The sequence below is a fragment of the Polychytrium aggregatum genome (genome assembly GCF_025602895.1).
Source record: "Polychytrium aggregatum strain JEL109 chromosome Unknown BJ171scaffold_6, whole genome shotgun sequence".
NCBI lineage: Eukaryota > Fungi > Chytridiomycota > Chytridiomycetes > Polychytriales > Polychytrium > Polychytrium aggregatum.
This window is the reverse complement of record NW_026516208.1, coordinates 283,988-311,077: the sequence shown is the minus strand read 5'-3', so window position 1 is coordinate 311,077 and position 27,090 is coordinate 283,988. Positions and strand designations below refer to the sequence as shown.

The 27,090-nt window shown below is 55.7% G+C and overlaps 6 protein-coding genes across 6 annotated transcripts; 3 read left to right on the top strand and 3 right to left on the bottom strand.

Moving 5' to 3' along the window:
- Positions 1-83: 83 nt before the first annotated feature.
- BJ171DRAFT_596259 (uncharacterized protein) lies at positions 84-1,247 on the bottom strand. Its single transcript, XM_053114666.1, has 2 exons — positions 1,061-1,247; positions 84-858 (listed from the first exon to the last, which is right to left on the bottom strand). The coding sequence occupies exons 1-2, from the start codon at positions 1,193-1,195 to the stop codon at positions 298-300; spliced, it is 696 nt and encodes a 231-aa protein (XP_052969909.1). The 5' UTR covers positions 1,196-1,247; the 3' UTR covers positions 84-297.
- Positions 1,248-1,701: 454 nt separating this feature from the next.
- Positions 1,702-3,418, bottom strand: BJ171DRAFT_491654 (60S ribosomal protein L16). Its single transcript, XM_053109750.1, has 3 exons — positions 3,326-3,418; positions 2,462-2,600; positions 1,702-2,282 (listed from the first exon to the last, which is right to left on the bottom strand). The coding sequence occupies exons 1-3, from the start codon at positions 3,338-3,340 to the stop codon at positions 1,831-1,833; spliced, it is 606 nt and encodes a 201-aa protein (XP_052969908.1). The 5' UTR covers positions 3,341-3,418; the 3' UTR covers positions 1,702-1,830.
- A 363-nt stretch (positions 3,419-3,781) lies between these two features.
- BJ171DRAFT_596257 (uncharacterized protein) lies at positions 3,782-7,098 on the top strand. Its single transcript, XM_053114665.1, has 9 exons — positions 3,782-3,810; positions 3,938-4,001; positions 4,239-4,416; positions 4,600-4,878; positions 5,062-5,269; positions 5,418-5,681; positions 5,774-6,004; positions 6,155-6,571; positions 6,726-7,098. Exons 2-9 carry the CDS (start codon positions 3,959-3,961, stop codon positions 6,972-6,974), a joined length of 1,869 nt encoding a protein of 622 aa, XP_052969907.1. The 5' UTR covers positions 3,782-3,810; positions 3,938-3,958; the 3' UTR covers positions 6,975-7,098.
- A 1,278-nt stretch (positions 7,099-8,376) lies between these two features.
- Positions 8,377-9,368, bottom strand: BJ171DRAFT_420263 (F/Y-rich N-terminus-domain-containing protein; the record flags this gene model as incomplete). The annotated part of the gene is made up of 3 exons (XM_053107427.1): positions 8,377-8,579; positions 8,739-8,895; positions 9,120-9,368. The coding sequence occupies 3 exons, from the start codon at positions 9,366-9,368 to the stop codon at positions 8,377-8,379; spliced, it is 609 nt and encodes a 202-aa protein (XP_052969906.1).
- Positions 9,369-22,199: 12,831 nt separating this feature from the next.
- Positions 22,200-23,157, top strand: BJ171DRAFT_399317 (Sel1 domain protein; the record flags this gene model as incomplete). The annotated part of the gene is made up of 2 exons (XM_053107202.1): positions 22,200-22,461; positions 22,916-23,157. Coding segments are annotated over 2 exons (504 nt in total), but the record flags the coding sequence as incomplete, so codon positions are not given.
- A 2,126-nt stretch (positions 23,158-25,283) lies between these two features.
- On the top strand, positions 25,284-27,007 carry BJ171DRAFT_491614 (uncharacterized protein). The gene is made up of 6 exons (XM_053109749.1): positions 25,284-25,413; positions 25,679-25,798; positions 25,958-26,202; positions 26,293-26,355; positions 26,469-26,540; positions 26,636-27,007. Exons 1-6 carry the CDS (start codon positions 25,334-25,336, stop codon positions 26,779-26,781), a joined length of 726 nt encoding a protein of 241 aa, XP_052969904.1. The 5' UTR covers positions 25,284-25,333; the 3' UTR covers positions 26,782-27,007.
- The last annotated feature ends 83 nt before the right edge of the window (positions 27,008-27,090 follow it).

Genomic DNA, 27,090 nt, shown 5'->3' with positions numbered 1-27,090 from the left:
TCGCTGCTGGGCATTTCATTGCTGTGTCTCAGTTTTCATAGATTGCACACCCTCCCGGATCTCTGCCGCAGTACCATTGGTCTCCTGCTGGCGTTTCTTGTTCCAGATCGCAGGTGAACGACGAAGCAGCAGCATCGCGAGGAGCTGCGTTTGGGCACTGAGGCTGTGGATTGTGTTCGACAATGGTTTTATTCTGGGCGAGAGATTGTCCCGTCACTTGATGCCACTGTAGGCTCTCGGGCGACCATTTGAATCGGCGTTTGGGTCGGTCATGGGCGAGCTCGGGTGCCAGCGGGTTCAAACCTGGGCGGCGGTGAGGATGCCCTGGCGGTCGCTGGGCGACACACGGGAAATGGAGCTCAGGTACGATTTGACAAACTCGCCGTAGACCTTCTTGGCATCGGCCGGATGCTCGAACTCGCGGCCAATAAGCTCGTGGATTGACTTCCAGAAGTCAGGAGACAGTCCCTTCTGGGCCAGGGCTGCGTCGGAGCGTTCCTGTTCCCTGTTGGCGGCCTCGGCCTCGCTCTCCAGCGCTGACCGGTCGAGAACCGGGCCGACCGGGTCTGTGGCTGACTCGCTCGCCTCTGTGCCGGTGGAAGCTTTGGTTTGGAGATGAATGGTGGCCCCAGACTTGACGTCATAGTCGAGCAGCGAGCGGAAATCGTGCAGAGCCTTGCCGGAGAGAACCAGTCGGATGCTGTCGACAGGGATCTTGTGGGCATTCGAGACCTGCTGCTTCAGCTTGCGGATCAAGTCAAACTGAGAGAGTGTCAGGGTCAGAGGAGGGGTCGTCGACTTGAGCACCTTGATAGTCACGGTGATCTTGGGGTTGAGGTCATCTGGCCGAATCCGGGGCTACGAAAGGGTATCCGATCGCGATGGGGAGATGAGAGGGGCGGATGCAGATGGCCCATCGGCGTAGACGGCGGTATCGGGATCGAGAAGAGCATCAGCATTAGATCCTGGTTCCCCATCTTCGAAAGACATGGGCACGGACATGGACAGAAAGAGGCGTCGGATCGACTCCTGGTTGCAAATGTGAATGGGTGCGGTTTACCAAGCTCAGCTCGACGGGCTGGGACAACGGCGGCGCCAGTTGCAGGGGTGTCTCGGCATCCCGCAGAGGCGAGGCGGACTTGGAGGCGAGGGCAACGAGGATCTCGTTAGCAAATTCGACTTCGTCGGTGCTCATGGATGTCTGTGTCGGCAGAAGACGAGGGGGGGGGAGATGAGAATTGATGTGCTGCGACGGACGGATACGACAAAGACCCGGCTCGTTCTCGCCGAGAGCGATTGCCACAGGAGCTGCTCTCGCCGAGACGTTTTGATCACAAGCCCGCCTGAACCGCATCGACATGGTCGATCAAGTTGGCATTGGGGTATCGGGGACCTGCAGAGGGACATATCTGGGGCTCGAGGTCTGTTGTCTAGTGCGGAGGGCTGGTCTGAATGGCTTGCTGGACGAGCAAGCATCGATCCAGCGTCGGTATGGCCGGCCATGTCTCGTTCATGGCCAAGTGCCGAGATATCCCATGGCCACGACGAAATCCAGCACGGGATTACGAAGCCAGATCAGAACGCACACTGAGGAGGATGCAGTGCAGAATGAGACTCGTTCCATCACCGAGCATTTGCAGCATCCAACAACACCGATGCGGATACCGGCTGGCGGCTGACACAGGGGATCTGATCTGTTGATTTTTACCGAGCGCTAGGCATTTGGCTGATTTTTATGTATTGAAAAACAGTGCGAGAATGCCAGCCCTGGAGTTAGACACCCCCACCTAGACGACAACCTCCAAATCTCAAACACAACCAAGCGACTGCTTAGTAGCCGAGAGCAGCCAGCTTGGCGTTGACGGGAGCCAGAGAGGCGGCAGTGTTCTTCTCAGCCTGGGCACGGAGGCGCAGGAGAGCCTTCTTGCGGTCGTAGTAGACAGCGTTCTTGGCCTTTCTCTTCTCCTCAAGGCGCTCGACGACACCCTGGTACTTCCAGCCCATCTCCTGAGCAAGGCGCTTGATGACGCAGAACTTGCGGTTGGGCTTGAGGCGGAGGACACGGAGAGCGGCGGGAACGACGACGCGCTTGACCTTGTCGTAGGGAGGAGGAACACCCTCGAAGACCTTGAGGCGCTCAAGGGCAGCAGCACCACGGGCGGTCTTGTGGGGAGTCATACCGCGGATGACACGGTAGAGCATGCGCGAGGGAGCACGGAAGTGGAACGAGCCGCGCTGGGGGTTGATACGAGAGGTCTTGCGGAGGTAGTTGGAGTACTTGACTGCATGTGCCGAGGGCCGGCAAGATTCGTTTACAGAGTTGGGTCAGAATCCAGTCCAGGCGGCACTCCAATAGCCCAATCCGGCCGCTCGCTTGGCTCCAAGAGAGAGGGCGACGATGACGAGAACTTGGCGACACTTGCACATCATATCCACACAACGGGCAGTGGCGGCTACTTACTCTTCTGTCTGAAGAAGGTACCCGAGATGTTGATCTCCTCGCAGCGAACAACGGTAACCTTCTGGCCGTTGAGGAGCTGCTTGGCAACGATCGAGGCAAGACGACCGAGAAGGTGACCCTTGGCGTCAATAACGATTTCCTGCAACAAGAAGAGGACAGCGGGGGTCAGGATTCTTGTCGACAGACTCAGGCGATCGTGAGGGTGTGGTGTAGTGTGGTCAACCAAGCCACTGGCGTCGCCGCTTGGGCGATCGGATGTGAGGCCGATCGGATCGGCGTTGTTGACGGTGAGGCATGCCAATCGGTGAGTCTTTCCCACAGCAGCACGGAGTCCGTGCCACAGGTTGCCTGCCATCGGAGGGCACCGGTCTGAAACTGGCATCCAGAATCAGCCGTAAGCAGCGCGCGACTTTGGTCCGGGGCTGCATCCGTACGAGCCAGCGTACATGGAAGGCACAACAGTCTGTCTGTCGGTCGGCTGCATGAGCTGCCGCTCCTATATGGCTGCACACGATCCAGCATCCATCCTGTATTTCGTCTCCCAGACGATCGCGCAGATGCTCGATCCGTATCCCAGAATCTGGCCGGCCTGGAGAGCTGGTCGGTTGGTGTGCCATCGAGGTCCGATGACAGTTGCGATCCTGCGAGTATTCCGGTCGCCGGCGCCACTCTGCCGTTGGTCCAAGGGCGTCGATGCTGGCCAGATTCAATGTCCACAGCGCTTGATGTCGACGAGACTGCGGCCGCCTCCGCACCAAGTCATGCCGAAGCTCGGAAGAGTGATATCGATACTTTCGGGTGCGCCGCCGTTGCGGAATCTGTCGCCGCACACTGGTGGAGAAGAAGCAAAAAGCGGACAGGCACCTTTTGGAAAGTCATAGCGTTTGCAGGCTGGTTCTATTGAGAGGGTCTAACGTGCCGTGTCTGTTGGAAGAACGACGCAACGTTGATGGGGATCGAAAAGGGGAGAGAAAGCAGGAGAAGAGCCGAGGGCCAGCCTCAAATCAAGGTCGGTCAGCAGCGAGCACGGGACGAGGACGAGAGCACGGGCGAGAGCGCCCGAGCGAGAAGAGCGGACACGAAAAAAAGCGCCAGCCACACCGCCCGCCATTGGCCGACCGCGCTCGGAGAATTACACGCCACACTGCGCCACGAGATCGCTGCGCACTGCCATGCCGGATCGAGCCGCCCGGCCTGGGTCGAACCGCACTGGCTGGCGACAGCGTGCACAGAACCGCGGCGCAGCACAGAACGCACACACACACACACGCTCCACGCTGGCGATCTGGGAGCCTCGACACAGTTCTCCCCCTTTGCGACGATCTCGACGAGTGAGCACGGCGACGCAGGTGGGTGCGATGCAGATGCCCGCAGATGCCCAATGCCCGACAGACCGATGGCCTGCATCGATCTGTGCAGAACAATGCCACTGCTTCGGTACTCACCGATACCACTCGCAACTTGCCGATGGAACAGCTCCAAACGAAACTCACGATCATGGATTCTGTCGAAGCCATCGCAGCCCCTTTGATTCTCGACGGTGGGTTGACAGAATGGATGCGTCGCTTCACCGACCGAGTGGATATTTTGCTACAGAGCCTGTTCCTCAGCCCGCGATGTCAAAGTTCCCTCATGGGATAGGCTCTGCAGCGAGGCGGCTCTGATGATGGCCAAGCACTACCCTAGCCCAAGGACGCCTGGGCACGTTCCGCTCTCGTCCTGGCTTCCGTCGACCGCTGGCTCTGACGTCGTCTCTCCTGCGTATCCTCCTGACCAGTGTTGTCGCTCACCAATGAGGCCCGAAGCGCCCATGGTCTCCGCCATCAAGACTATCAGCGATATCGACAGTATTGCACCCGCAAGATCGAGCGGGTGCGCAAGGCCCTTTCTCTGACCCAGGGCAAGAAGCGGTTTGAGAAGAAGGAGATCACCGCCGATGTGGTGTCGGAGAGTCGGTATGGAAATCTGCTTCAAGGGAAAGCCCAGTTTCCGATGTGGCTGCCAAGATCACAGACGGTTCCCCCCTGGACAATGTCTGCACCACGAGCACACACCCTCAGCCAACGCTTATCTCTAACTGTCGACACGCCTCTGCTTGCGACTGCTTTGCCTGTCGCTGCCCACTCTGCCCTCATCAGCCATCTTGAGATTCTGCTGTTCGACACCGAGCGGAACTGGAGCTATGCTATGCAGCTGAAGCGCGAATCGAACGACGAGCCGAGAAAGCACCACCACTTGATCCGCAAGCTCAAGAAAGCCGCCGATGTGTCAGCGGCGCTCGAACAAGTGTGCCAGGACAAAGACGTCGAGCCTCGAACCCTTCTGGAGGTCCAGGCCTATGCCCTCGTCATGGGCGGCTATCTTTTATTCGAGAGACAGGAGTGGGAGCAATGTCTTGAAAAGTTTGGAGCAGCCCGGTACGCACATGCATATGCACTTGCCCATGCACTTGCCCATGCATATCCACGAGTGCATCCAAATCCAAATCCACATATATCTGCGCCTGCACACCAGCAATCAGAACTAACCAGCACACAATTCCTGCTCCTGTGCATCGATTCACTTGCAATGTCCCCTGGTGCTCCTGCAACTCTGCTCAGCACCATTTACGAAAAGCTGGCTAGCGTTGGAACTGCCGAGCAAGAGGCCCTGTGCCACGTCGCCATCGATGCCATCGATCCCAGCATCCGATACTGCGCATACAATCTCAAACTCAAGGGCGGCCAGACGCTTGACATCTCGGCCTTGCTGGAGATGAGAAACAACAGCGAGGGAGCCGGTCTGGATCTGGTGGCCGCCAAGGTCGAGGTGAGCTGATCGGCAGAGTCACTGGTTGTAGCGATTGCGTGGAGCACCATTCGCACAATGCCTGCACAACCCTCTTCCTCGACGGCGATCCAATCTAGCAGCTAATGCGTCTGTCGATCGAAACGCTATGCCGTCGGCGATCCTGCAGTCGCTGCTGTCTCAAAGTCGCCAGGAGCGTGCCGGCCAGGTTCACGACATCGGCTTCCGAAGCCAGACCGTGCCCTGCAAAAACGACAAGCTCGCGGAAGCAATTATTTCCGCGCAAGAGATGGTCCAGCGCCTCAATGCGACGGCGCAGCCGGATCTGTCCAACCAGAACGCATGCGATAGTCATCTGGAGCTCTTCGACAAGGTCCTGGGCCATTTCTGGGCGGCCAACTCGATTGCCGAGAACGACATCAAGCAGGACTCGGTATGGAGGGAGGAGGATCTATGCAAGAGCGCTTGTTCCGGGATGAACGTGTGTCGGTCAGTGCTAACCATGAGTCCTTTAATCGGGTCCAGATTGCGACCACAAAGATCAAGTCATCCAAGAGCGATGAAAACTCCCGAAACCTGCAGCTCCTGTTTAGCTACGTTGCCTTTAATCGACTGAGAATCACAATCGATCGCAACTTGCTCCTGATTGAGATTCTGAAGCAGAAGCTGAGGGACCAGGAGCGGCGCGGCGGCAAGCCCGACAAGAAGTCGGTCAAGCCCGAGGAGATTGTCAAGCTGTACGAGATCATCACCCGGGTAGGCAAACCGTGGAGACCAAGAGGCAAAGCCGCCCGAGTGGCCCAAGTCGCCTTTGATGCGTGCCGGTATTAGTGAGCCGCCCTTGGCCAGGCGGATCGAGTTTATGTGTGACTGACTCAGACGTCCAAATGATGCATGAACTGATAGGCCCTCGTCGAGATGAAGGACCTGCCTGCTCTCGAGAGCGACAACAACTACCAAAACCTGTGCAATGCTCGACTTCTCTACTACAAGGCGATCCGCGCTGCCCGGATTGCCGACCACTACAGCCAGGCCGGAAAGCACCCCGAAGCCAATGCGCTCTACAGCCGTGCAGAGGAGCACCTGTCGCTGGCTCGCTCGGATGCCGAGAGTGTTCTGCGAAAGGCCTCCAAGCCCGGCAAGAAGGCCGCTGCCGGAACCGAAGCCGTGTCGTCCGATGACGTCGACGAGCTCAAGAAGATCCTGGCTCTGGTTGAGGAGCTGACCGACTCTATCGCCGGCCAGAGGATCCGTGCGCGTGCCGAGACATGCCTGCAAATCCAGACTGCCGAGATCTCAGAGGCTGCCCACGAGAAGACCGAGGTAAAGCGGCGTGCCGCTCTCCCCTCCCATCTCATCTCGTCCCGTGCCTGGTGATGGCCTTTCCAGTGACTTGCATTGCCGGGTGCTTTGTCGAAGCTAGCTCATTCTCTCTCTCTCGCTGATCGTCTGACGGCCTTGCACTCTTTCATCACAGACTCCTCTCGTCGACCGTCTGCAGTCGTTTGCACCCCATTTCGACTCCAAGAACCCCAACCTCGTGTCATTCCCGCCCAACTTCAAGGTCCTGTCAGCCAAGCCCATGTTCTTTGACATTGCCTACAATGGCGTTGGCGACTACCCGACAGCAAGCGTGAGGAGTCGGGCCTCGGGCAGAGCAGCCGGTGCGGCGCCTGAGGAGAGCCAGAGGGGGTGGTTTGGCGGCCTCTTTGGTGCGCGAAAGTAGCAGCCCTCTCTATGCGGTTGCATCCTCCACTCCATGCTTCATGGGACTGGGCTCATGGGGTGGCTTTCGCGGCTCTGGATTCTGAATAAACACATGTTCATCCACTCCTCCTCCTCCTCCCTGAAGAGGCCATGGACTGGCTTGATGACCAAGGAATATGCCTAGTACTGTAACGAGCCAGCTGCGGTCCTCACCGGCGCAAGCAGCTCAGAGTGCAGTATCACATTCGTGTGAACGGGGGCCTTGCTCCTCCCAACGGACACAATCGGTCGAGGAGACGGCCATGGTTCGCATTGCGATGTGGTGTATATACACGCGGCACAGGATAGGTGCGGCAGGACGGGATCGTGCGGGTCCGAACCCCAAGCGACTAAGATCAAGAGGAGACCAGGACGGAGATGGGAGTGCGGAGGGATCGCGATGACAACGGCGATGACAACGGCGATGGCAGCGGCGATGGCGATGGCGATGAAGATGATAGTAGGGGAGGTCAAGAGCGATCCGCAAATCGGGCCTGCTTCGCTCCTCAGTTGCGACAAAGGAGCCAACTGTGATGGCAAGGGCCACCGCACAAGACGGAAGCGAGCAGAGCGGTCGACCGCAGCGGATGGGGAGGTCGTCTTTAGAGGGCTCGGGAGGGTGGGAGAAGTCGGACCAGGTGAGGTCAGATCAAGGCGGCCGCCCAGGATCGTGACGGCTGCCCGGATCGAAATGCAACTATGATGCCGGGTTGGCGACTGGAAAGGTGCCGGCGGTGGCGGGGCGGACAAAGGGCATTTCGCCAGCACTGCCGCTGCCATTCGTCTGTTGCATCGGGCCCGTGGCGGTCGAGATGGGCATGTGGCTCTTGTCGGCTGGTGGCAAGATCCGTGTCTGTGTCTGTGTCTGTGTTTGTGGCTGCGGAGGCAACGGCGGCAGCGTGGGCTGGGCGGTGGGTCTCGTCATATCCGGGAAATGGCGAGGAGTATCCATCAGGTCGTCGTCATCGTCGTCGGGGAAGATATCGCTGTCATCGTCGTCGTCGTCCTGGTAGCGGGCCGGGGCATGACTGCTCGTGGCAGAAGAATGAATCGGCGTCTGGTGCTCGTCCAGATCCATCGCGCCGCTGTGTGTCAGGCTATCCACATCGTCCGCGACGGAATATTCCAGCTCGGAGCTGGGCGGCACGCCCCCGATGTCCGAGTGAAGGAATGCGTCGGAGGGCAGGGCGGGAGGTGTTGCCACAGGTGTTCCGGTGGCGCTGTTGTCGTTCTTGGCGGCCTCACTGTCCTTCTTTGACCGGCGCCCACCGCGGCCCTTTGAGACCTCGAACTGCGATCGATGAGGGGAGATATCGAGACAGCCAAGGATCAGCCACAGATGCACGGGTGAAGGTCGGCAGGAGTACGGGTGGGAGGCGAGATCAAAGGCCGATACAGCCGAGGGAAGCCAAGGGAAGCCAAGACCGCAGATGCTGGTATCTCACCTCCTGATGAACGTAGCTCTTGCAGAGATCAGCGCCAGGAAGGTCCTGAATCATCTTGGCGATGGAAGGCTGCGAGAAGCCGAAATAGTCCGGACCGGAGGCGCTGTTGCTATGCTCACGATTTCGGAGTTGATTGGCGTCTATATCCGCGTCGAAGAATAGGGAAGGATACCGTCAGTTGGAGTAGGGTCCTGATGCGGATCGGAGGTGAGGAAGGACACTTGATGCAGTCGAAGCAAAGTGTATGAGTGGGGGGGGGATCGACCCAGCGCTGGCTAGACTGATGAGGAAGGACATACTTTTGATGATGGTTGTCCAAGCACCGGTTGCAGAGTTGGCCACGATGGGCTTATCGGGCATATCCTCAGCCACGACATGGAAGCGAGGGCCGTCTCCTCCATCGAGTACCCGTGAGGTGTAAATGACGGAGCGCTCGGGATCGATCATGCTGGCGTACTGTCTGCGTGCGACAAGGTTGAGTCGGGAGTCGCCGGGGCGAAGGGTGTGACCGGTGCGATAAAAGCGATGACAGAACTCATTAGGATCATGAATGTCAGGGAGTGCGCACGGTGGTCGCTCTCGACACACAGCAGCCCACAAGGTGGCACTCGGCAGACTTGCGATTGGTGCAAGCGGAGGCACTTCCGGACACACTGAGATCCGATAGCCATAGCGCGGACTTGCCTGGAGACACAGTATCCCACGGGGTAAATGTATCGCTCGGAATGAAAGTTTTCGCGATCGGTGACAACGGCGCCAAGGGAGTGCAGTGTCATGATGCCAATCTGCATGGGAAGAACCGGCTGTCCGTCCTCGCCAACGGGAATCTCCTGGATCTTTCGTAGCTTGGTGGTGACGGGGGCGCGTTTCTGGGTTGTCTTTTTGGGCCTTCGGGTGTTTTCGGGCGTTGGAATGGACGGAGAAATCATTGTGGCGGTCGTGGTAGAGACGGGGGTGTCCGGGGCCGCGGCGCCGTTGGGTGAGCTGGTCGGCTTTTGGGAAATACGGGGCTTTTTCGAAGGCTGCTGGGAGATGCTTGGATCGTCATCGTCGTCCCGCATCGCGGGGCTCTGGGACAGCTGGTCGGCAGACGGCTGCTCGCTCTGGGACATGGTTTGGTCGGGCTGTGAGTGGCTAGTATGGCTGGAGGTGTGGCTGGAGGTGTGGTTGTGGTTGAGCGCGGAAGGGGCATCTCCCTTGGATGGCGAGGCGGTTTCGTTTTTCCTTGGAGTCTGCTCGTCTGCCGGGTCGACAACCAAGGACGACCGAGAGTAAAAATAGAAGAGCCGGCGCACCGAGTGGTCGTATGTGAATACATGTGCACACATGCCCAGCAAACGCGGAGAGTAGCCCTGGTATGGACCAAGGATAGGCGGCGAGTCCACTCCAGGTCGATGGCAGAGCTGCTACGTACTAGCCGAGTCTGAGTCCGAGTCCGAGTCCGAACCGTCGCTGCCGAAAATGCTGTCCGAGTCCGAGGAGCTGTCGCCCTCGTACATGGCAAGACGGTCAAGCAGCATGCTGTTTGTGTGGGAGCATCGAAGCGTAAGCACCAGAACCAAGGCACCGATTTATCCAAGCACCAAGGCAAGCACCAAGGCAAGCGAATCCAGCACGACTGCAGTCAGAAGCGGTAGGGACGCACTCTTTTTCTTTCTTGAGCTGGCTGATTTTGGTTTTGGCAGACTTGAGCTTGTCGCCGATCTTGTCGTTTTCCTGAGAGCAGCAGCGCGTGGATTGTTCCAGAGACAGCAATGGAGAGAGGGTGAGTGATGGGGCCGCCGAGAGAAAGACTGGGCCGAGGAAGGAAGTAGATCAACGAAAGCAACGCCCCTGGCTCGCTGGAAAGACCTCATGAGTCGCATCGATGCATCCAGCACCAAGAGGTAGGAGACGGAGCCATCTGGTGTTCAGATCCTGGACATGTACTGGCACAAAAGCGAGTTCCAGCTCCACGACGTTCGCCAACGGCTATCAGTAGCCCAACGCGCAGTAACATGAAGTGGATTCGACCGACGCAAGCATCCCGGGCCCACCAGCGCGAGGAGCAAATGCTAATGCCGGAGGGACGAGAATAAACGACTGATGCGAGACAAGAGGACAAGCACCTCGAGCAGGGCTTTTAGCTTGCGCTTGAGGAATTTGTACTTTTCGACATCGGGTGCATCAGAGGTGGTCTGTTTTGACGATTTGGCCTTGGAGCTGGGAGGCATGGTGCTTGAGGAAGTCGAGGAGAAGGCTCCAGGATGGGACGGGCCGAGACAGGGCGGCTTAAGCTGGAGCAGCGGACTGAGGAGCTGATCTCGAAAGCGCTGGCGGCAGATACGGATGCGATGATCCGGGTGGTGCAGACAGATTCGCAACAGAAAGGGCGAGGGCAGATAACAGGTTGCGGGTGTTCGGACAGTGGATCAGCGTCGATCAGCGAGAAAATCCACAGAGTCAGCAGAAGACAGGGGCAGGGCGAGTCCGGGTTGAGCGATGAAGGGATGAAAGCCGGCGGTGGGTGCTGGTTGGGGCCGGAGCAAATGAGTGGTAAGACTCGAGGGTTGGCAATTGGGGAGAAGGGCAAGTCCAGGTCGGGCAGTCGGGACAGGGTCAAAGGACTCGGCGAGAGGCGATCCGCACGGGCTGACCAAGCAGTAGGATCGGGTGATCAGCAAAGCGAGGGAAGGAAGGCGGCAGGAGCCGGAGACGAAACAAGCGCTATTTCCACGGAGGATCCCGGCTGGTGGAAGGAGGCAAAGGCAACCGCACGCAGGCCGACGGGAGGGGAGAGCAGCAAAGGCGATGGAGGCGGATGGACGCAATGGGAGCAGAAACGAGCGAGCCGGCGGGGAGCGGGGCGAGGGGCGGGCATGCGTGGGGCACGGCGAGCGGATGGGGAGGGGGCCGATGGAGCGACGGGCGGCCGGAGGACCGACGGAGGACAGAGCAGCGGGCACAATGGCGCACGCAAAGACATGCGATTTGGGGGAACACTCGCGCTGTGGGATGGTATATCATGGCATATTGAGGAATATTACGGCATAATTGAGGAATATCATGGCATATTGAGGAATATCATGACATGCGAATTTGATATTGAATATGACATGCGGATATGATATTGAATATAATATTGTATTGTATCACATTATATCCCTGCACGCCATACCCTGCCCGCATCTGTGGGTGAGCAGCGGCAAGACATGTCGTGGAACATGTCCGCCCGCAACGGTGCTTCATCCCAAAGCTGGGCGAGAGAACATGCATCCGATCAGCCCGCCGCCACAGCCCACCCACACCACGGCCAGCGTCTCGGGCGTGGGATGCTGCCACCCGACAGCCCTGGGTGCGATGCCCTCTGTCGTGGCTATCGCGACAGGAGAGGAGAGGGTCGGGCATCGTCGTTGTTCGCAGCCCAAGCGAGACCCAAACACGCCTCTCGAAGATCAAACCAGCGAGCCGGGTCGAGTGCGATCTCATTTTGCCCCTTTTGGAAGGCATGCGCACAAGCCACACCCACCGCCCAAACTATAAAAACCCGAGAATCGCCGCTCCTCGTTTGCCCGGCACAGTTGACACCCTCCTCGAATTTGGGCGTCCCGGCGCATCCATGCCTGGCTGCTTGAACAACTGGGAAGGAAGAACGACGCTGGTCTTTTCAAGTACCCGGAGGGAGCCTGGCTCGCCAGGCCCTCTTCCCTTGGGGTCCCGTGAGGCCACAACAGCTGCATCCTGGCCGATGGGGCAGGGTGGACGATCTTGGCGGAGCGGCGAGGTGCCCGCGTGGCTGTGAGCAGCGATGCAGAATCACAGTATCTCAAGCGAGGCTGGGATATTCGACGCTTTCGGGGGTGCTCAGCCAAGAAGAAAAGAGATCGACTGGATGGGGGAACTGGAGTAGCAAGCGGAGCCAAAAGACAGAGGATCCATGGCGTCGCTGCATATGGGCTTCAAGACGGCCCCCGAACAGCTCGCGGGTGTCGAACAGAACCTCCCACCCGTTGGCGTTGACGATATCAAACATCTTGTTCTCGGTGATGAGACAGGATCAAGATCGAACTGCTCCAGCCCAACGCATATAGAGTCTCGATATGGCTCTACTTCCTCATGGGAGCAGCCATCAAGGCGTCCGTGGTCCCAACTGAGTGGAGTACAGTGCTGATCCATCCCGTCTACAAGAACAAGGGATCGCCCCTCGACCCCGCAATGTACAGGCCGATTGGACTGACCCAGGTCTGCCGAAAGGTTGTTGAGCGAGCATTGCTGCCGTTGCTCAACCGAAAGCTCGGACTGATGGACATTGCCCAAGGTGGATTCCGGGCCGAACGAGGCACCCTCGACCAGATCTTTGGCCTGGACATGCTCATCAAGGACCGCCAGCTGGCGGGCGAGGAGTACTCCCTGGTGTTCCTCGACATCAAGGCGGCCTACGACACTGTCTGGAGGGAGAAGCTCTGGGACAAGATTGAAGAGCGCACCCCGTGTACGATCACCCTCAGGCTCTTGAAGGCCATGTTCGACGATGTGAAGATTCAAGTCGTTAGCAAGAGCCGTCGGTCCAATCCGGTCTGGCTGCAGAAGGGACTGATCCAAGGATCGGTGCTGAGCCCGCTGATGTTCAGCGTGTTCATCGACGACCTCCCTGGGAATCTCCGGGCAGACGGTGGAACGGCCCTAACCACCACCCGAGGACGAGCCGTCCAGGTCAACTCACTGTGGTTTGGCGACGATGGGCTCTGATCAAAATATTCAAGCAGGGCATCAATCCAATCGATCATGGAACAGCTCACAGCCCGCAGAGTCGCAGAGGAGCTCCTGCAATATTGACTCCCTGGCTAAATCCTGGCAAGCAATCACATATTCCAGAGCCTAACAGATACAATAATTCACATCCAGAGTCCCTTCTCTGAGAGCCGAAGCGACGCGGAACCATCTCAGCGTGACCATTCTATCAGGACCGAGGTGATCTCAAACTCTGTTAAGCTTGCAGGACGCAATCGGGCTACAAGGTATGCTGAAGTTGCCCAAAACGATGGATGACGCAGAAATGCAAATCGCCCCACGCGGATGATGGATAAGGAAAGGAAGCAGCCAAGCCGAGGGCCAGCCCGTCCGCCACCAGTCAGTCTCGATGACGATCTCGGTGGCTCCGTCCTTGGCCACCTACGCCACCAAGGCCCAAGATATCGATATCCTGCTTAATATATTGCCAAACTTAAACAGTTAACATGTGGTTTGACCAAGCGCTTTCAACTTGGCGAGCGCTCATTACAACTCGCTTCGTGACGTGGTCATGATTTGAAATCGAGCCCGGACTCAACCCCTCCGTGCCTGACTCACTCACCTATGGCGATATAGCTCGGTCCAATCGAAAGCCTGCCACCACAGCGAGATTGTGCTGGGTGGGCTGATAGCTTGTTGACACCGACTGACTGACATTCTTCTCCTTTTGCGTGGTACAATCTTGGTGCCACTGCCGGATGAGGAAGCAGGGACCCGATCCGCAGGAGGGGATATATAAAGTTCGCCCGCCTGGCCTTCCACTCTTCATCCCCCTTCTCTTGGTCTCGTCAACGATGCTACAGGAGGCCTTGATCCTCGTTTTGACGGCCCTTGTGGGGCTTCTCTCGCTCTTGCTGCTCAAGGAGAGGTGGAAAACAGGTCAGTGGAGGGGGATGTTTGGGCCTGACTTTGATTCTCAGCATCGACATCAGGATATGGGTCGAATGTGTCGATGGGAGAAGACGGCTAAAGCTCGACATGGGGAATCGTGGAGTATTTGAGCTCGGTGATTCAGAGGAAATTTGGTTTTATGAAGTTGGTCCTCCAGCTGCTTTGGATAAGGGGCTGAATTTGTTTGCCTCAGATATTGAGATGGATCGAACCAAGAAGGAAACGCTGGTTCGATTGTGACTGGCTTGATTATTGCTGGCTTGATTTGCTGGTGATCTGCTTCATCTGACTCCATCAATATCCCAATCCGGAATTGAATACAACTCCAAAGTGGACAACAAACTCAGTGATAAATTATCCAAAAACGAGAAGCCCTATATTGATGACGAAGAAACCGAAGAAATCAAAGAACTCGATTTATTCTTGAAAAAGTACCACCTCCAGAAACATAGGACTTGCTTCCTCAAAAATGGTTTGAGTTCCCTTGAAATGGTAAAGTAGAGATCACCTCAAAATATTACCCTTTGGCTATATTTCTGAGCAATGCACCACAGCTTTGCGCCTTAGATGATCAAGAGATGAAGGGCATTGGTTTGATGATTGGCCATATCAAAACTATCAAGAATGCCCTCAGGGATCATGAAACGACAAAGGGTGGCAACCAAGGAACAACTTTTCAAAAGAACTCCGATGATCAGATGCCGAAGCGACGAACAAAACCAAGCGATTACAACCCAGCGACACCCACGGAACATTGGAAGTGCCGAAAAGATTATCAAGAGCACGACGTTTTCATTAGGTACGCGGCAACTTGCTCAAAAGCAGCTCTTCACAATCTAACTTATCACCCTTTAGTTATCGTGTTGATAGCGATGAATATAATGCTATGGCCCTGTATGGAACCCTCGCAGCTACTCCTCGCGACCATACTCCTCTCCATCCCTATCTTGATAACGAATGCCTCTGTGATGCCATGCCCTGGGAGCAAGGATTCATCAATGGACTCTATCGATCGAATGTGATCGTCCTGATCCTCTCAGAGGCCGGGCTCAGGAAGACTCTTACCGCCCACGATATCTTGGACAATCAATTTCTCGAGGTAAGCGTGCCCTACTCCTCGAGCAACACCCTCAACTTGAATTCTCATCTTCATTTGTAAAACAGATCCAACACGCTCTCAAAAGATTGAAGGAATGTGGGAATCGTGGCAAACCTATCATCCAACCCATATTCATGTGGTCTACCAGAGTGGTAGAGGGAGAAGCCCTTCGAAAGAAATATTTCCCAAAGGCGGAATTGTTCCCCAACTACACTCCAATCCACGAAAAGAGTCCGTTGTTCGATAGCGAGCCAATGACCATCCGTGGAACCATAATTGAGTTGATGAAGCTGCAGGCGCTCGACGCCGCTGATGAATATGCTCTGAAGAGGTAAGAATTTCGCTGTCGCATGGAACCTTGTTGGCACGAACTCACGCCCTTTCTATTTGACAGATTGGTACCTAATATACGTGAGCTTATTACGAAGGCTTCCACTGCCGACCAGCAAGGCGATGTGTACACACAAGGTGGCAGTGTCGTCCTCACCGCCGATCAAGACTCACTCCTACGATCCCTCCTCGATCCCATCGACTCCACTTCCGACGGACAAGCACTCGAGGATCTGTATGTCGAGGGCACCCGCCAGTGGCTGTTCGACCAAACCACCGACTGGGTCAACCAAGACACCAATGAAACTGTCCTGTGGGTCAATGCCGTTGCTGGAGTGGGCAAGTCTGTTGCTGCCGCCCAGATCGCCAACATCCTCACGGCCACCAACCAGCTGGTGTCGGCGCTGTTCCTCAAGTACAACGACATCCGCAAGAGCGATCCACGAGTGGTGCTGAATACTATCGCATACGGTCTGTGCAAGTGGTACTCGCCGATCAGCCGCAAACTGCTCGATACCGGCCACTCCAAGGACAATCTCGACAAGATGAGCATCCCCGAACTGTTCAAGGCCGTGATTGCCGATCCACTCGAGGCCATCGGCGACTACAGACCCAAGGGATCGGTGATGATCCTGGTGGATGCACTCGACGAGTGTTCTCCGCGCGACCAGCTGCTCAGTCTGCTTGCCGTGCGCTTCGTCGAACTGAACAAGACCCGTCCGTGGCTCAAGCTGCTGCTGACATCCCGACCCGAGGACGACATCAAGGCAGCATTTGATGGAGTCCCAACCAAGACGATCGAGCCGTCGAGCGAGGAGAACGTCCGTGACCTCGAGGTGTTCATCCGCCACCGACTGCGAGTGTATGACACTCTCACTGACTCGGACCGCACTGAGGCAGTCGCCATCCTGCTGGACCAGTCCAAGACATTCGTGTGGATCAACCTGATCCTCAACACCGTCGACGCAGCATCCACAGACGGCCCAGTGACACTCGCCACGATCAAGGACATCAACGACAGCGCCGCCGATGTCGGGCAGCTGTACAACAAGACATTCGCCAAGATCCACTCGCAGTCGAGCCACCCGGCCGAGCTGGTCACGGTGGTGTCGGCGATCGCCACGGCCCAGTCGATCCTGACCCCGCAGATCATCGCCGATGTGTTTGGACTCGAGATCGGCGTCGTTCGCGAGTGTCTCAAGAGCCTCAGTCTGGTCCTCGATCCTGGCGCCAATGGACTGGGTCCCCGAGACAGCCAGTCCACCAACAACGAGGTCAAGTTCAACCACAAGTCGGTGGCGGACTATCTCCTCGGCGATGCATCGACTGGCCATCCGTGGCATGTGTCGGACTCGTTCCACATGGTGTTTGCCCAGGGATGTCTCGGCGTGATCCTCTCGCACGAGCCAGTGATCAACATCTGCGATATCTTCGAGTTCCACGACAAGATCGCTGACCTCGAGGACAGGGTCGCAGACAAGATCACGCCTTCACTGCGATACAGCGTCGCCCACTGGATCACACACTTTGTGTGGTGTGTGGACGGAGTGGCCGAGTCGAGTCCGGTGTGGCAGTCGGCCGAGATGGTCGATGTGGCAGCGGTGCTCACTCGATTCGTCAAGACGCATGTGTTCTTCTGGCTCGAGTGTGGGTCGCTCACACATGTGGTCAAGCCGATCATTGAGCAACTGGCTGTGCTGCGAGGAGTGACCAACATGGCACCCAGCACCATCGTCGACGACACCACGAAGGAACTGGTCAAGGACACGTATCGATTCATCCGCGAGTTTGCCGATCCAATCATCAAGAGTGCACCACAGGTGTACAACTCGGGGTATGCATTCACACCGAAGGAGACGGCGATCTACAGGGCATATGCCGACCAACTTGAGGGCGAGATCCCGTTTGAAGTTAAAACTGGACTTGATTCCACTTGGGGTGCTTGTGAATCCACTCTCCTTGGTCATATGCGGGATGTCAAGTGCGTGGCCATATCCTCCGATGGCAAGTGGATCGTATCCGGATCAAAAGATGCGACCATCAAAGTGTGGGACGTCGGTACAGGACAAGAAAAACTTGCCATGAAGGGACATACCTCCTGGGTAAACTCCGTAGCCATCTCACCTGATGGCAAGTGGATTGCTTCTGGTTCTCGTGACAGAGCCGTCAAAGTGTGGGATACCACCACCGGCCAACTGAAACACACACTCGAGGGGCACGTACAAGCTGTGAACTCCGTTGCAATCTCACCCGATGGCAAGTCGATCGTCTCTGGGTCGAGTGACAAAACCATCAAAATATGGGATGCCACCACAAGCCAACTGAAGAATACACTCATTGGTCATCGGAATGGAATTTGCTCCGTTTCCATTTCACCCGATAGCAAGTCTATAGTCTCTGGATCTTTCGATAAAACCATCAGAATGTGGAATGTCGACGGCCTGGAGCTCTACTCGATTGATGCTGCGCACAGCGGACCAGTCGATTGTGTTGTGTTTTCCCCCGATGGAAGCAAGGTGATTTCCGGATCATCTGATTCTCATATCAAGATCTGGAATGCCTCCACGCAGGAGGAGATATGTGTTCTCACTGGACACAATGGCAAAGTCACTTCAATCGCCATCTCTCCTGATTGCAACCACATCATCTCAGGCTCCTTCGACTCCAACGTGGTTCTCTGGGATCTGAGATCAAACTTCAAGGTACGTGAATACCATGGACACACTCAGAATGTCAGGGCCGTCGCCATATCCCAGAATGGCCGATTTGCAGTCTCAGGCTCAGGATTCCACAACCAGCCTGGTGAAATCAAAATATGGGATCTCACCATCCCCCATCCCGAACGAGACCCACACACGCATTCAATGATGGTGATGTCGGTGTGTCTATCGAAAAACAAAAGATTCATCGTTTCAGGCTCAAGCGATGGTACTGTCCGGAAATGGAGAGCCGATGACGGAAGCTTCGTCGAATCGCTCTGGAGCCACGAAGATGGGGTGGCATCGGTAGCCATATCTAATGACGGCGAAGTTATTGCCTCGGGCGCCTTTGATGGATGCATTATGGTGAGAAACAGAAACTCGGAAATGCCCCGAATCATCAGAGGACACTCTCAGTTCATCAATCCAAACGAGATCAAACCAGAAGGAGGCCCTCGATCTGGATCAGAATTCGCGGAATCAAGAGTTTGGGATCAGTATGGACAGCTTCTTGTCCCACTCGAATCATATCGTTTCTGGTTCCACTGGGCGCTTTATTCCGTCAGTGGGGACATCATGGTCACCGAATCCAAAGACAAGTCCCCCTCGATTTGGAACACCGCTACGGGTGAGAATATTGCGATTCTGAATGGTCACACTGATGACATCACAGCTATTGCAATATCGGCCGATGGCCGTTCCATCGCCACGGGCTCCAAGGATTGTACCATCAAGATGTGGGAAGTCTCGAACTTCACTGAGTATTTGAGTATTCCTGTCATCAATGCCTATGCCAAGCGAATCACGCTCTCGAAAGATGGACAAACTCTCGCCGTTCTTCGCAGCGACGGTGTTGTGCAAGTTTGGAAGCTTCCGAGCACCACGGCTCTCTTCACAAGCACCACTCACAACAACACGGCAATCGACATTGCTCGAGACGCAAGCTTCCTCATTATTGGCTCTCGCGAGAGTATCACACAAGTCGATTTGAAAAATCGCAATGCAAAGGTCATCCAGGTCGACAACCTTATAACGTCTGTTGCCATCTTACCCGATGGGAAGGAATTTGTCACCGGCTCTGTCGACAAGAAGCTCCGAAAGTGGAATGTCGGTGATATGAAGCAAGTTGGAAAAGATCTGAATCATAAAGGAAACATAAGATCAATTATTGTATCCGAAGATGGTTGCTATATAGTCGTGCGAATATCCCACAACGACGTCATCATATGGAAGCGAGATCTGACTCTGCACCAGTATTTGTCTGGGCACGCTGGCAGCGTCAGGTCCGTTGCCTTGACTCCGGACGGTCAGCAGATGGTATCAGCCGCGGATGACACCATCATCAAAGTCTACGATATGTCCAAGGACAAAAGTCGAAATCTCTATGGTCACCGCCGCGGGGTGTATTCAATCGATATCAGTCCTACTGGACATGAAATCGTATCCGCTTCGGATGACAACACTATCCGCTGCTGGAATTTCCTTTCAGACTCTGGCAAGCTCATCAGCGAAGGCACCCAACCACATGTGTCGATTTCATACAGAGACGATACCACCTTGATTTCCAGGACGAATGACAACGAAATATGGGAACGGAAGCTGGGGGATGTGAATGATCAAGGAACTAAACTGGATATTCGATATCCTCTGGGGCAATTTGCAGCCATCGATCTCGGCAACTGGAGACTTCAGGAGAATGCCCAGTCGCAGCTCTGGTTCCGTAATGGGCAGAGCATGTTCAAAGCACCACAATCGATTCCATGCGGATCAAGATCCAGTGTGAACTCCAAAGGCGATCTTTGCCTGTTCACAAATCGACCCCTGTTGATCTCGGTAAGTACTCTCGTGACGAACCGCCCGGCTGTTTTCTTGATGACATTCCAAGTATCATAATCTCCGTCTTACCAACATATGTCATAACTGCCTCTCTCAGTTGAACTCTGAAAATAATGTCCTCTTGGACTGAACCATGAGAAACATCCTGACAGTCAGAAGTCTACATCAGTGCAGTGGAAACGATGCACATTCCCTGGGGTGTATGTGATCTTGGAGCTGAATATAAAGTTTCAGGAGTAAGCAATATTCGAACTCAGATGGAATTGAGAAGAATCGAAATGAATCAGCCTCGTTTGTGGTGATCACTATACTACTCAATATCCTCGAGGTGGGACGTTAAATGAAGGAGGGCTGCAGCATCGGATCAACCGAGGAGAATGAAGATGCGGAGACTCTCTCGATCAATGTGTGTATATCCTTTCATCGAGGATAGCCTGATGTTAATGTTGTGACTGTATATTGAGGAGGATTGTCTTGATCACCACCCGTAAATAAATTAGATCCAATGAAATCAAAGAGTGAGCATCATTGCCTCGAGCTGGATGAGGAAGACTGACTGTGCCAATGAATGGTGTTTGAGGCATTCGAGTGAACTTGTGATGAGTTTCACAGCATCAGTAAGTTGCCTTTAGTTGGGTTGTCGGATTGACAGAGATCCAACTGCATATCAATCCCCTTGAGGAGTCGAGATACTTGAGGCTTTGGTGCCGTCTGTGTTCCCGATATCTGATACGAGACTTGCGAATGATCCTGACGATGATTGGCCACTTGGCGTGCTGTGTGGTGAGAGCAATTATCGGCACACCAGAGATGTTGCACATCCGATGCCATATGAAATCACCATTAATGGGCGAGCAAACATCGGTCTTGAGATATCCAGAGGGACCGAGACAATACTGTCCGACTTGATGACTGGAATTCATGGCCACATATGACATCGCTGCCTCTTCTTTCATCGACCCCTATCTCTCATTGGCTCTGCCCATCGGCAACTTGACATGCTTGCACCTGCTTTCACTCCAGCACTTTACAGCACGGCTGGCATCTGCGCTTTCCATTCCACTTGATCATCTGATGTGACCTACTTTCTGAAAGCCAATGCTTTAAAATCCCCAAGAACATGCTCCATCACATTTGCGCCCAGTCTCAGTCCACTTCCGCAGTTCACGACTGAGTCTGATCGACTCTGTGCTGTGCATGTAAAGGCCGCCTCACTTTGTTCTGCAATTTCAAATACATTGAGTGTCCCTTCCACTGTCATTGCCACCACAGTACCACGAAGCTTTGATGTGGGGCTTCGCACAGTTGATCCTGGACACGATCTTTGGATTCTCTCGTCCGACGATCAAGCTGGCATTGGTTTTGGATTGCTCCGAGATGCAAAGGAATGAGATGCCAATGATCTGGCTCGGACGGCGAGAATGCGGGATTCCATGATCGATTCCATGTTCAATGACTGTGGCAGTGCAATGGGAACAATGAGTCCAGCCATCGGATTGGGCCAGGCGTGTGTGTGTGTGTTCGATGGCCAGGGTTTGGATTGCTTCACCACATCTTCCCTCTCTGTCTCCTGTCCATCTCCATCACCCACTTGCCTCCCTCCTGTCTCCGTCAACATGGCCAGCATGAACAAGCCTGCTTCAACTACGGGGTCATCTGCCACCTACCAAAGCCAAGTCGAGCCACGCGATGGATCGAGCAATGTGGCTGGGGCAGGAACAAGCTTGTCGGTAATGGATCCAATGCGAACATCATTCAACCACAACCCAGACATCTTCACCATCATCTGCTGCAACGACAGCTTCCAGCTTGCCCTTGATTTGAACACAATCAAGACCCTGCTCCGAGTGTGCAAGCGAACCCGTCTTCTCCTGAGCTCCAAGGTGCCTCGCTTCCACACCTGGTGTCAGAAGGAAGGACTGTGCAATCCAGACGGACAGCTGCGAATCGGCCTCACACCAAGCGACCAGATTGCCATCTCGCTTCATTGCAAGGATCAAGTGACAGCGAACCGATCCTGGTTGAATAATCAAGCAGACCAAGGCAGTGCTGCTGCATCGTATTTCCTGGCACGGATCCTCCAAGTCGATCTCCGTGTCCAGCAGTTCGTGGACCAATCCAGACCGCCAACAATCTGCCAGCCCATCTTGCGATTCTTACACTCAGCAACCTACGCAAACCACACAATGGCACAGTTCCACCTGGCTGAGTGCTATCTCAAGGGGCACTGCGTTGACCAAGACCACACCAAGGCCGTCGAGTTGTATCGCAGACTTGCAGAACGGGGAACGACGCAGGCCCAAATCGCACTTGGTCTACGCTATGAGAATGGTGAAGGTGTCGATCAAGACTTCAACACAGCCATCGAGTGGTACTCAAAGGCTGCAGATCAAGGCAGTGAAGACGGCCGACTCCACATCGTGTTCCTCCGTGGCTGGTTCTCGTTCATCGGCCATGGTGTCGAACAGAGCGACGACGATGCACTCAACCACTGGCAGGAAGTCAGCACCAGGTCCTCGGATCCGATCATCAAACCCATTGCCACCCACATGATCGGCTGGATGCACTATCTCGACCGGGGCACCGTCCGAGACGAACCGAAGGCATCAAAGTCATCCGAGATAACAAATCAAATGGGTTCCCACTCGGAGAAGATGAATCTCTAGCAGCCGATGTATGGTAGGCTACATCCGACACATCCGCCTCACGCAAGTTCTACGAGCTGTGCCAACTTGGATCGGATCGTGACTGGCTTTACAGGCACTTGATGGCCGTGTGTCTCTTCCATAGATGCGGAACCACAAAGGATCAGCAGAAAGCTGCGAGCATCTTTGAGGTGCTCGCCAACGAGGGCCACAGCGACAGCCAGTTTGGATTGGCGATTGCTACCACCATGGCAATGGTGTATCGAGGGACAACGGCAAGGCATTCGTGTGGTATCGCAAATCGGCTGCTCAATGCAATCGATATGGACAGAAATACCTCGGTGACTGCTTCACAGATGGCTTCACTGTCCCCAAGAACATCGACGCTGCCCTGTACTGGTATCGCAAGTCTGCCGACCAGGGCCACGAAGGAGCGATTTGCCATCTCGAGCAAATCGGCAAGCGGTCTTGATCCTTTGGAGATGGTCACGACCCAAGACACAGCCCGGACTCTCAGTCCGTGACACAAAGTCAGCATATGAATTCCAGCAATTACATATCGAATGATCAATGATGATGTATTCAGGCTGCAGAAAGGAACAGCAACATTGACATCTCGTTCTGCCGCATAAAAATCGACGGCATGGATGGAGATATTGCTCGGAGTGTTTCGTTGCAGTCTAATGATGGAAAGCAAGGTGGGCAGAGTCAGCCGGATGAACAACCGGAATTGGCCCTTTGGCTCGCTGTCGCTCAACGCATCTCGGATCAGTTGTAAATGTTTTGGTAGCTCAGATATTGTCCTCAAAACACAGTGTGCTCAGACAAATGCCTCTGAAATCATCAGAACGAGATATTGCCTGCATCTCGACAATCGAGTATGGGGAGACACGAACCTGTGGAATGCTAGTGTGGGCCCGTATCCGATGACGCTTGATGGCGGCAATCAACTGCGATTCAGACAAGATTGTCAGCCGGCAGACTCCAGATAGCAAGGCACAAAACATCGGTGCCCGCTGCAAACGCTTCAGAACAGGTTGACATCTCATGTATTTCATAATGAGCTGGGTTAAATAGCATTGTGGATCATCCTTTGATTTGCCGAGCAGTTGAGCGGCGCGGTTCGCCTCACTTACAGATCAACCTATTCAGCGACAGAGCGACGCATTAGCAACAAGGCCACATCCCATCGATGGCTTCCAGCGTCCAATAATCGATCGAGCGACAGCCTCAGTGATTGTTCACCCAGATAAATCAACATCGTGTGTTTCTGTTGTCCCTATCTGTTTTTTCGTCACAGGTATTGCCCGATCGCACACAACAAAGCTCATCGGGTCCCAAACTCACCATGATGGGCAGACATCCAGGATGTGTTGCCAGGCACGGGAGAACAGCAGGTTCCTATGCGACACAGACATTCAGCGTTAGCGGTCATTGCACGACAGCGACAGCGAGTACAGACTCGCCAGTGTCAGGAGTGGATATCAGAAAGTATCTTCTCTCACAAGTCAAAGACCTCGAAGAGCTGGGTTAAATAGCAAAGTATTTCATCACTGTATCCGGGGGATGGGTAGAACACGCGATTGGTGTCTATGCTTACCAAATGAATGGGTGTGCAGCCGACCGTTATGTTGGGGGAGAATCCTGGGAGTGCTGAAATCGTCCGGCTGACTATGTCGGACAAAGCGGGACAGTGTCAGATCATTGCGATGGCGCGATGAACGCATCTGGGCCAGCGATCCGGCGGGTGCTCCCGTCTCCCAGACGACGGCATCAGAAGTGGTTATTGGCTCTTCGTATGGTGGGGTCTTACGCCACCTCAGAAACACGGACCAATACATCTTCATCCTCTCGGCACCGGCCTCGACGCTGGCTGCTTGCTCCCATCGGATGCATTGCAGACACTTACGCTGGCTGGCAGACCGGCGACGGGACGGCGTCTTCGACAATGGTGCTGATCCACGCGCTGCGTTGGCTTCGGCCCTTCCTTCCGCTGGGCGATTCCAACACGGCAACGCGGGCACCAACACCAACCTCGACGGCATCGCCCCGCCGCCGCACCGAGACGGCTGCTGGACAGAGCAGGTCGGGCGAAAGATGCGCGACAGGACGCAATAGATATACCGTTTTTTTCGTCTGTGGGCGCCACAGGCCGATCACAGAACCCCGATCAAATGAATTCCGTGCTCCTGCCACAGCGTGGGCGAGACCGCGGCGGCGACGAGGACGCAGCGAGAGCGCGGCCGAGAGTGGCGGGCGGCGCCGAAGTGGGTCGAAGGCCGCCGAACACGCGTGGGGCCGTGCGCAGCGGCGGCGCGCCAGCCCTTGCCCTCGCCAGCCCTTCCCCAAATGAAGTGGGGCACAAAATTTTTTTCGGGCAGCCGACGCGCTTGTGTGTGTGTGCGCCAGTCGCGTGTGTGTGTGTGTGCTGGCCGCCCTCGCCGCGGCTCTCGGTGCCGTCCTCGCCTGCTCTCGGCGCGCCTCGGCCGCCTCGCTCCTCGCGCCAGCCTCGCATCCGCCGCGTCTCAATAAATCGGTCCTCTCTCGGGATCTTTTTCTTTTTCCTCACCCCGAAATCTCGTCTCCCTCGCTGCACCTCTTACCCTCCCTCTGCTATCGTCATAATGGGCTTCACCGATCTCGACAAGGACTCTGGCCTCAAGGCTCTCAACACCTACCTCGAGGAGCGATCGTACATTGAGGGGTGAGTGTGCCTCTCGCGCTGATCTGGCTCGACGGCTCAGCTCGGCTTGTCCCCTGTCTCTGTCCGGCTCCTGTTCGGGAGATCGGGGATGGCCGGGTCTTTCCCGGTCGATCGGCCGGCAGTGGCGGCGGCGAAAGTCTGCACCAACGATCTCCAAGCAGTGGGTTGCTCAAGTCCCCGCTCCGGCCCAACCGCTCGACCCCCTGGCTCATTCTGTCCATGTGCGATCATCTCCCCTTCGCGCTGACTTGTCATCATGTTCCAGCTACGAGGCCAGCCAGGCCGATGTTGCCGTCTACGAGGCTGTCAAGAAGGCTCCCGATGCCAACAAGTACCCCCACGCCGCCCGCTGGTACCACCACATCTGGTCCAAGTCTCTTGCTGCGTACGTATCGTCGCCATCGGTCCCAGAGCGCCTGAGCATTCTGTCGCCCCCAATGGCGGCCCTCGCTGTCCAGGATGTGTCCGGATGCATGCTCGCACCGTCTCGGTGCCTTGTGCGGAACAGCTTTGCTTGTCCTGACGATATTCGTGTCTGCTGCAGTCTCCCCGGCAAGAAGCAGGCTGCCTCTGCCTACGGCCCCGGTGGTGCTGTTGCTCGCCCCGCCTCGCCCGTCAAGGCCGTTCCCGCCAAGGCCGCCCCCGCCAAGGCTGCCCCTGCTCCTGCCAAGGAGGAGGAGGAGGATGAGGACGACATTGACCTCTTCGGATCCGACGATGATGATGAGGAGGCCGAGCGCCTCAAGGCCGAGCGTGTCGCCGCCTACGAGGCCAAGAAGGCCGGTGGCAGTACGTATCCTTTCCGCGCTGCCATCCCCGCTGGTTCTGCCCGTGATATCTGTCGATAGATAGTGACACCTTTGGCTACGTTCCAATCAGAGCCCAAGCCCGTTGCCAAGTCCATGGTTATCCTCGACGTCAAGCCCTGGGATGACGAGACTGGTATGGCCATTTCGACACAATCGACGACGCTGATGCGACCAGCGCTTCATACGGCTGCATAGCAACAATTCCCCACCAGCTTTGGAAGAAACTGACCGTTCTCTGATCCACAGACATGAAGGAGCTCACCAACAACGTCCTTGCTGTTGAGCAGGATGGCCTCGTCTGGGGTACCCACAAGCTCGGTAAGCCCCGCCTCTCGTCTGGATTGCTTTTGCGTTCCGTCATCTGCGCGACTCGATTGCTCACACAGCTGCTTTGGTCCCCTGCATCTATCCAGTCGCCGTCGGCTTCGGTATCAAGAAGCTCCAGATCACCTGTGTCATCGAGGATGACAAGGTCAGCACTGACGAGCTCATCGACAAGATTTGCGCCGACGAGGACCACGTCCAGTCCGTCGACATTGCTGCCTTCAACAAATTGTAAATTGCTCTCTGCCATCCGACTCGCTACTGCGTCCCGACTCCTGGTCTAGCCTCCTCCATCTTTGTGTATACAAAAAGGCGTTAGTTGTGCTCCTTGCCCGACGTCAGCTTCCCCACAACAACTGTTTGGCCAATCGACAGTCCACCCAAAACGAAACGGGACACCCTGTTTTTGAGTCCTGCGTGTCACTTTTCCTGGATGTGAATACACACCCACTCACCCGCCATGACCAAACGGTGTGCCCAGGTGATCGTGGTTGCTATCGAGTCCCGTGGAGCCCAGGTTCGCCTGGAACTTTGAGCGAGCGTC